Genomic DNA, 8818 nt, shown 5'->3' with positions numbered 1-8818 from the left:
GGGGGCGGGGCAGGCGGGTCCCCCAGGGGGCCGCCGCGCACCCACTCCCCACTTGCCCACCCTCCACAGCAAAGCCAGACCCTGAGGGACATGGTGCAGCTGTCAGCGCGGGTGTGCGTGTGCCGGCCCAGCGGAGGTGAGCGTGGGGGAAGGGAGGGAGGCTCGAGGAGGTGGCGGGGCGTGCCCTGGGCCGCGCTGAGGCCCCCACTTGCCCGCAGAGGAGGAGTGGGTGGATTCCAGCGAGCTGGTGCCAGGAGACTGCCTGGTGCTGCCCCAGGAAGGCGGGCTGGTGCCCTGCGACGCGGCCCTGGTGGCCGGCGAGTGCGTGGTCAACGAGAGCTCGCTGACAGGTCAGCCCTGGCCATGGCCTCCCGGTCTTCCGTCCCTGCCGCCATGCCCTGCAGCACTTCGCGGTTTTTCTTTCTCTTGCCCTCCCCAGTGACAGTCCGGGGTTGCTAATCGTACACCCCTCAGGCGCTCAGGGCTTCAGAGAGGTTAGGCACCCCCACCCACCCTCCCTCTGGTGTATTGCTTCGAGTTACTAAATCATACCGCTTGTTATAAAATAATTCCAACAGAGTAAGAACATCTTCCCCGCCCCCTCCCCCCGGCTCTGTACGCGTGCATGCTGTCGGGCTCCCCCAGAGAGGGGTCCTGGTACAGGGCTGGCACACATCCATTCAGGATCGTCTGGCTGTGTCTGTCTTTTGCCCTGAGCCTCAGTGTCCCTCTCTGTAAAATGGGGGCAATGATTTCTGCACGTGTGGTTACAAGAGTTAAGTGTGCTTAACAGGGGAGAGCGTCCCAGTACTGAAGACGGCCCTGCCAGAGGGGCCTGCGCCCTACTGCCCAGACACCCACCGGCGGCACACGCTCTTCTGTGGGACCCTCGTCCTGCAGGCGCGGGCCTTTGTGGGACCCCATGTCCTGGCAGTGGTGACTCGAACAGGTAGGAGGAGTCGGGGAAGCAGGGAGGGATGCCGGGCTCACGACCCTCGGTGGGGCAGCAGCCATCTCTGCCGCTGTCTTGCTATGGGACCTTGGGCAAGTCCCACCCCCAGCTTGGGGTTGGCCAAAGTGGGCAGGGACGTGGCCAGCACACAGGAGCCCACCCCTTCGGAAGAGAGCAGCCCTATACAACTCCAGCAGGTCCTTGTCACGTCTGAATGGGACCTAGTGTCCGCAGATCGGAGTGTTTCAGCAGAAGCCACGTATCTGGATTTTCAGTGAAACAATAACCTCTTTATAGATGCCGTCCACTCATTCCATTCTCACTAAGCCCTGTGAGGACTGGGCAAGGCCTGTGGGCCATCACGAGTCACCCCAAACTGGATGATGTCTCATCCCGGGAGCACCGTGTCTCCCAACCCCCAGGTGCAGTGGGGTAGGGCAGAGGCTGGGAGGGCCTGTCCTGACCCAACCCCCACCCCCACCCCTCGGCTCCTCCCAGGGTTCTGCACAGCAAAAGGGGGCCTGGTGAGCTCCATCTTGCATCCCCGGCCCATCAACTTCAAGTTCTACAAACACAGCATGAAGTTCGTGGCTGCTCTCTCTGTCCTGGGTGAGTGGCCCCCTGCCTTCCCCGCCGCTGGGGGCCGCCCTGCAGCCCCGTCCCATGTCCCGCTGAGTTGTCGCTGTCTCCGCAGCTCTCCTCGGCACTGTCTACAGCATCTTCATCCTCCACCGCAACCGGGTGAGCCTTGGGGGCCGGCTGGGGGCCGCCGCGGGGACCCGGGGCCAGCCTGGCCTTGGGCGCTCACGGTGCCTCCTGCCAGGTGCCTCTGAATGAGATCGTGATCCGGGCCCTGGACCTGGTGACGGTGGTGGTGCCCCCCGCCCTGCCGGCCGCCATGACCGTGTGCGCGCTCTACGCCCAGAGCCGCCTCCGGAGCCAGGGCATCTTCTGCGTCCACCCGCTGCGTATCAACCTGGGGGGCAAGCTCCAGCTGGTGTGCTTTGACAAGGTGGGGGCCGCAGGGCGGGGGCCGTGGGCACCACGGCGAGGCCTCCACGCCTGCATTCCTCCGTCTCCGCCTTGACCAAGGGCGGGATCGATGGGTGCCAGATCCGGTCCTGGGGCCGAGACGCTCAGAGACCCCGCCCCCCCGCCCCGCCCAGCTCCCAAGCTCGCCAAGTTCACGTCTGGCAGAGGAACCATCTGAGATCCTTTAGTCCTTCCCTGGTGCTGTGCTCAGTGCCGAGACCCAGCAGAGACCCCCGGGATGATGTCTCCCCACCAGAATGAGCAAACTGGGGTGCACAGGGAGCTGCAGATGGTGATGGGTTTGGGGAAGGAAGTGAACAGGGTACCGTAATAGGGTGGTATGTGGGGGTCACTCCCTCTGGGAGATGGCATCAAGGAAGGCTCCTTGTGACCCCAGTGCGGAGTGGGGGTGCCCCCGGAGACATGAGGCAGGGCAGGCGGGGGCTGGGGAGCAGTCAGCACGGCTCCTTGGAGGAACAGACCTGGGACACGGGAGCAGTGGGGAAGGGGGCAGGCCCAGACGGCCCGGCCCTGGTCCAACAGAGGCAGGTGAGCCCCGTTGAGTTCGGATGGTAATGATTCTGAGGGCACTGGGGGCCACAGTGAGTTTTTAAACAGAAAGGTGGGGCCTGAGCAGGGTCACAGTGCCCCCAGGCTGGCGAAGGAGCCAGACACGTACGCTTCCTGGTGTCTTCTGGCCCCGCGTCAAACAAGTGATGGGGTAGCAGAGTGGTCGTGGGTGGGAGCCCGAAGCAGGGGCCGCCTGACCCAGCCATAGGGTGACGGAAGACTTCCTGGAGGCAGTGGTGTCAGAGGAAGCGGGGACTGGGGAGGGTGACCCTGGCAGAGGGCTCTCTTCTGGCTCCTGCGCTGGCTCCTGGGATTCCCATGGGCCCTGCCTGGCCTGGGGTGTGGGCGCCCAGTGCAACAGCACACAGCTCCTCCCGGGACTCATCACTGGCCCGCCCCTTGCCCCCTGCAGACGGGCACCCTCACGGAGGACGGCTTGGATGTGATGGGTGTGGTGCCCCTAAAAGGGCAGGCGTTCCTGCCTCTGGTCCCAGAGCCCCGCCGCCTGCCCGTGGGGCCCCTGCTCCGAGCGCTGGCCACCTGCCATGCCCTCAGCCGGCTCCAGGACACCCCCGTGGGCGACCCCATGGACCTCAAGATGGTGGAATCTACTGGCTGGGTGAGGAGGCCGAGCAGGTCAGCCCCTGCCTCTGGGCAGCCGGGCTCTCACTAACCCCACCTGGTCTTCATTCCAGGACTTCGGGTGGCACCCGTTGTGCCACCATCATTAATAACAATGGCCAAGGCCACGTGTGAGCACCCACTTTGTGCCAGCCCTCCGTGGCACAGGCCGTGGCTCGCGCTCTTCCTGTAGCCCAGGAAGGAAGCTTCCAAAGCTGCCTCCCAGAGAGGAGGCTGAGGCCGAGGGAGACTGGGAATAACTTGTCCAAGGTCACCCTGCAACTTGTAAGTGGCAAAGCCAGGGTTTGAACTGGGGTCTGTCCGACTCCAAAGCCCGTGTTCTTAACTCCCATCCGGTCTCCCACGAAGGAAGTCTTCCATGAGTGTAGGTTGACTCTCCCGCCACGTCCCTCCGTGGGCCCAGGATGGGCTGCCCCAGGCCCAGCCAGCGCCCGGCCCGACGGAGGCCAACCTTCCCTGCCTGCCTCCCAGGTCCTGGAGGAGGGGCCGGCTGCAGACTCGGCATTTGGGACCCAGGTCTTGGCGGTGATGAAACCCCCGCTCTGGGAGCCCCAGCCGCAGGGCATGGTGAGCCGCGGTGGGAGGGGTGCATGGGGGCGGTGGAGGGTGGGCTGCACCGCCGGCCCTTCAGCTGCCCCTCCGTCTCTGCAGGAGGAGCCCCCGGTGCCCGTCAGCATCCTCAGCCGCTTGCCCTTCTCGTCAGCCCTGCAGCGCATGAGCGTGGTCGCGGCGTGGCCGGGAGCCGCTCAGCCGGAGGCCTACGTCAAGGGCTCCCCTGAGCTGGTGGCCGGCCTCTGCAAGCCCAAGACAGGTGAAGGGGGCGGGCCGCGCCCCAGAATGGGGTGGGCCCCCCGCCTCCGCCCCGGCCCCCACCTCCTTGTCCCCGTGACACCTGCCTGTCCCCGGCAGTGCCCCCAGACTTCGCCCAGACGCTGCAACACTACACGGCCGCCGGCTACCGCGTCGTGGCCCTCGCCGGCAAGCCGCTGCCCGTCGCGCCCAGCCTGGAGGCCGCTCAGCAGCTGACGAGGTGGGCTGCGCCCCGGGGACTGGGCGGCGGGGGGGGCTCTCTGCAGGCCGAGCCCGGGGGAGCCGGCCTTGCCCAGGGTTGGGGTTGGGGGCTGGGGCCAGCTCATGACCTCTGACCCAGGTCTGCGCACCCTGCAGGGACGCCGTGGAGAGGGAGCTGAACCTCCTGGGGCTGCTGGTGTTGCGGAACCTGCTGAAGCCCCAGACCGCGGCGGTCATCCGGGCTCTGCGGAGAACGCGCATCCGCACCGTCATGGTGACAGGTGCGTGCGGGCGGCAGGGCTGGCTCGGGAGGGCAGCTCCCTCCTCATCGTAGGCAGAGGGAGGGGTGCACCGCACCCCTTCTTTTTGGGCCCCTGCTTCAGGCCAGGTCCTTTTCAGATGTCTCATGGGTCTTCACAGGATCCCCCCCAAGTGACCCTTGTCCCTCCACTTGGCAGATGAGGAAGATGAGGCCCCAGGGGAGTAGAATGACCTCCAGGCGCCCCCACCTTCCCAGGGGTGGTGCCAAGCACCCTGTGTTCCGGCCCCACGCCTGCCTGCGAGGCTGCTTCTCCAGGTTCCAGCGCCCCCTATAGGAAATGGGGGAATTATGTCACCCTCGAAAGTGGTGACGGTTCCATGGAGCAAGAAAAGATTCTAGCCAGGGCAACGCAGAGGAGCCCAGGGTATCTGTGTCCTCCTGTCCTCCCCACTCTCGAGCGCGCACACACTTTCCAGCCCAGTGCTACATCACTGAGTAGAGCATGTGCGACGGTGGCCCTGAAACCCACTTTCCCCTAAGGCCGTCGGTGCCTGGTTTTATAGTGAGGAAGGCGGGGTTCAGAGACGTTGATGAGCGTGCCAGAGCTCACCCAGCCGGGCGTGGCGGACAGAGCGTGTCTGGCCTCCATTTTCGCATCTGCAAGCCTCAGGGTGAGGCTGGGCTCCCGGAGGGCAGCTGGGCCCTGACCCTGCCCCCACACTCCTAGGGGACAACCTGCAGACCGCGGTCACGGTGGCCCAGGGCTGCGGCATGGTGGGCCCCCAGGAGCACCTGGTCATCATCCACGCCACCCCCCCTGAGCGAGGCCAGCCTGCCTCCCTCGAACTCCTGCCATTGGAATCGTCCGCAGCTGTGAACGGGGCTAAGGTGAGGCCGAGCCGGGGTCCCAGCCCCACACCCCACCGATGAGCCCACCCCGTGTTACCTGACCCCGGTCCCAGCTCTCCGGGGCGGGCAGGGGACGCTGAGCTGAGCTTCGGGGCCCCCAGGATCCTGACCAGGCCGCCAGCTGCCCTGTGGAGCCAGACCCCCGATCCCGCCACCTGGCCCTCAGCGGCCCCACCTTTGGTGTCCTTATGAAGCACTTCCCCAAGCTGCTGCCCAAGGTAGGGCTGCCCCTGAGCCCCACACCGCCCCGTCGCTCTCAGCCCCCCCCCTCCCCCCGCAGCTGCCTCAGCCTCTCCCTCCTTGCGCGCTCAGGTCCTGGTCCAGGGCACTGTCTTCGCCCGCATGGCCCCCGAGCAGAAGACCGAGCTGGTGTGTGAGCTGCAGAAGCTCCAGTGAGTACCTGTGGGCGAGGGGCCTGCGGGGGGCTGGCGCGTCCAGGGGTGCACGAGCCCCCGCCTCCCCCGCAGGCGTTAGGAGGTATCGTCACCCGCAGGGAGAACCCCAGCAGGCTCTCCTGGGGCCGTCAGGCCAAACGCAGTCATGACCCCTGTTCACCTGCGACGTCCCGGGCACCAGGCCGTTTGGGGCACCAGGCGGGCAGCAGGGACCAGCCGGCCCCACGCGCGCCGGCAGGCCCGTGGAGGCCAGGGGTGGTTTCGCAGCTGCGGAGGCGCCTCACGGGCTCCAGCCAGGCCCCCCTCTGCGCAGGTACTGCGTGGGCATGTGCGGGGACGGCGCCAACGACTGCGGGGCCCTGAAGGCGGCGGACGTGGGCATCTCGCTGTCCCAGGCCGAGGCCTCGGTGGTCTCGCCCTTCACCTCGAGCATGGCCAGCATCGAGTGTGTGCCCATGGTCATCAGGTGAGGTGGGCTGAGGCCGGCGTTGGGGGGGGGTGCCCTCAGGGCCCGTCGGCCAGCTGGGCCCCCTAACGCCCCGACCCTGCACCCAGGGAAGGCCGGTGTTCCCTCGACACCTCGTTCAGCGTCTTCAAGTACATGGCCCTGTACAGCCTGACCCAGTTCATCTCCGTGCTCATCCTCTATACGGTGAGTGGGGCGGAGCCGCGCCGGGAGCGCGCCCAGAGCTGGGACCCGGACAGCGTGCCTAGGAGCCCCGGCTGGCGTGGCCTCGGATCGTGCTCTGCCACTTTCTAGCCACGTGGCTTGGGCGATTCCCGAGCCTCGAGTCGCTGCACACAGTAGGCCCACGGCTGTCCTGTGCCAACGTGTCGTCCCTGTCCTTGGGAGCTCCTGTCTGTGGGGGAGACTGAGGCCGAGCCCCGGCAGGGATGGGGGCAGGAGTGGGACAGTACAGTGCCGCTGCTCCTTTCCCATGGATCCCCCTGACGCCCCTGCTCGCCCCGGCCCAGACCTCAGCCGTGCCTGTCACCCCTGCTCAGAGGCTGTCTCCCCGGCTGTGCCCTGAGCACTCGCGGCTCCCCCCCCACGGAAAGCAGGCGACACTGTGGGGCAGTGCGATCTCGTACTGGCATCTGTCCCTGCATCCACCAAGAACCGTGTCCTCTGGTGACCGAGGGGCTCCGTGAGGCCGAGCCTGAGCACCCCCGCAGCCTGGGAGCTTCCTGTGGGCGGGAAGAACCGCCAGTCAGGTTTAGGTGCCCCAAGGTCAGCAGGGATGCCTTCTCCCTCAGGCCGAAAGAGGGGCTCCCTGAAGGCAGTGCGGTGTCTTCCCCGGCAGACTGCCCCCTCCCCCGCCCCGATCGGGCTGCAGGGCCAGAGTCCGACCTTCCCCATTGGACCGGGGCAGGGCCGGTGCCTCCCTGCTATCTGCCCTCTGCCCGCCCTCCGCTCCCACAGATCAACACCAACCTGGGCGACGTGCAGTTCCTGGTCATCGACCTGGTCATCACCACCACGGTGGCCGTGCTCATGAGCCGCACAGGGCCGGCGCTGGCGCTGGGGCGGGCGCGGCCCCCGGGGGCCCTGCTCAGCGTCCCCGTGCTGAGCAGCCTGCTGCTGCAGGTGATGCTGGTGGCTGGCGTGCAGCTGGGGGGCTACTTCCTGACCGTGGCCCAACCCTGGTGAGTAGGGAGCCCGGCTCCCAAACCCCACCCCTGCCCCATCCCCCGCACCCTGCTTCCCTGACCCCTGGGTCTTCGCGCCCCCAGGTTCGTGCCTCTGAACAAGACCGTGCCCGCGCCAGACAACCTGCCCAACTATGAGAACACCGTGGTCTTCTCTCTGTCCAGCTTCCAGTACCTCATCCTGGCCGCTGCCGTGTCCAAGGGGGCGCCCTTCCGCCGGCCGCTTTATACCAATGGTGCCGCTGCGTGGCTGGGCGGGGGGAGAGGGACGGGCTGCGGGGCTCTGGTGCCTGTCCGGGGGGCGGGGGGGGCAGGGGCTCCCTGGCCTGATGCACGCCCTCACCCCCAGTGCCCTTCCTGGTGGCCCTGGCGCTCTTGGGCTGCGTCCTGGTGGCCCTCCTCCTGGCCCCGGGCCTCCTGCAAGGTCCACTGGCGCTGAGGGGCATCGCTGACACCTGCTTCAAGCTGCTGCTGCTGGGCCTGGTGGCCTTCAACTTCGTGGGGGCCTTCATGCTGGAGGTGGGGCTCACCCTGGTGTCGGGGTGGGGGGGGCTCGGGCTTGGGCCGCAGCCGCAGCCGCCCCTCTGCACCCTCCCCGTCCTCTGCAGAGCGTGCTGGACCAGTGCCTCCCGGCCTGCCTGCGGCGGCTCCGGCCCAAAAGGGCCTCGAAGAAGCGTTTCAAGCAGCTGGAGCGGGAGCTGGCCGAGCAGCCCTGGCCGCCGCCCACCGGGCCGGTGAGGTAGTGCCGGCCTCTCGGCCCCTGGACACTGGATCTCCCTGCCTCTGAGCCACTGCCTGGGACCCGTCTCCAAAAGCCCCACCGCTATCGCTCCGGCAGCCGGGAGGTGGCAGTTGTCGTCCTCCTGCCCCGAGTCTGCCCGGCCCAGCCTGCCCTGCCCTCCGCTGGGGAAATGCTATTGCTGTCCCCCACTTCAGACATCCCGTGTAGAGACGACAGCCACCAGCCCCCTCGGAGCCGCTGTCGGTGCAGCAAATAAAGTCCTCATGTTTTCCTGGCGCAGCCTGTCTCCCACGCAGTACCGCTGACGGGTGCCCGGCAGGTGGCCCCCGGCGTGTGCTGGCAGCCCTGGCTTTTCAGGTCCCATCGGGCCTCGGTGTCTTCATCTGATAGTAATGATGTTTTCGGGTCGAACACGTGCCTCGTGCTCCGTTCAGCACTTCGTGTGCGTCATTCAGTCCTTCTTACTGTAGAGTCAGTCGTATCCCCGTTTTACAGATACAGAAACTGAGGCTTAAAGGCCACACAGTCAGAGGTGGGGCCAGATCGCCTGGACTCCAGCATCCACGCTCTTCTTTCCTACTGTCCTGTGGGGGCAGCAAGAGAAGGGCCATGTGTGTGGCTTTTACCGGGGCCAGTTCCTTTCTGCCCCCCAT

General features: G+C 66.9%; 1 protein-coding gene across 3 annotated transcripts in view; it reads left to right on the top strand.

Moving 5' to 3' along the window:
• The window catches only part of LOC103666828 (ATPase cation transporting 13A2), an 18464-nt gene extending 10023 nt beyond the window's left edge, over nt 1-8441 (top strand). For all 3 annotated transcript variants that reach the window (XM_040645843.1, XM_040645844.1, XM_040645842.1), the window contains exons 10-29: nt 70-136; nt 219-350; nt 794-949; nt 1451-1561; nt 1647-1693; nt 1776-1964; nt 2967-3173; nt 3668-3763; nt 3848-4007; nt 4106-4226; nt 4364-4488; nt 5197-5357; nt 5480-5596; nt 5691-5770; nt 6087-6239; nt 6329-6425; nt 7197-7420; nt 7508-7659; nt 7773-7942; nt 8032-8441. In XM_040645843.1, coding sequence (XP_040501777.1) covers nt 70-136; nt 219-350; nt 794-949; nt 1451-1561; nt 1647-1693; nt 1776-1964; nt 2967-3173; nt 3668-3763; nt 3848-4007; nt 4106-4226; nt 4364-4488; nt 5197-5357; nt 5480-5596; nt 5691-5770; nt 6087-6239; nt 6329-6425; nt 7197-7420; nt 7508-7659; nt 7773-7942; nt 8032-8166 — 2700 coding nt within the window. In that variant the 3' untranslated portion in view covers nt 8167-8441. The remainder of the gene's footprint in view (nt 1-69; nt 137-218; nt 351-793; nt 950-1450; nt 1562-1646; nt 1694-1775; nt 1965-2966; nt 3174-3667; nt 3764-3847; nt 4008-4105; nt 4227-4363; nt 4489-5196; nt 5358-5479; nt 5597-5690; nt 5771-6086; nt 6240-6328; nt 6426-7196; nt 7421-7507; nt 7660-7772; nt 7943-8031) is intronic.
• Nucleotides 8442-8818: the final 377 nt, after the last annotated feature.

Source organism: Ursus maritimus, unplaced genomic scaffold, assembly GCF_017311325.1.
Source record: "Ursus maritimus isolate PB19 unplaced genomic scaffold, ASM1731132v1 scaffold_32, whole genome shotgun sequence".
Lineage (NCBI taxonomy): Eukaryota > Metazoa > Chordata > Mammalia > Carnivora > Ursidae > Ursus > Ursus maritimus.
Note: the sequence above shows the minus strand (reverse complement) of the source record. Positions and strands in the feature narration are given on the sequence as shown.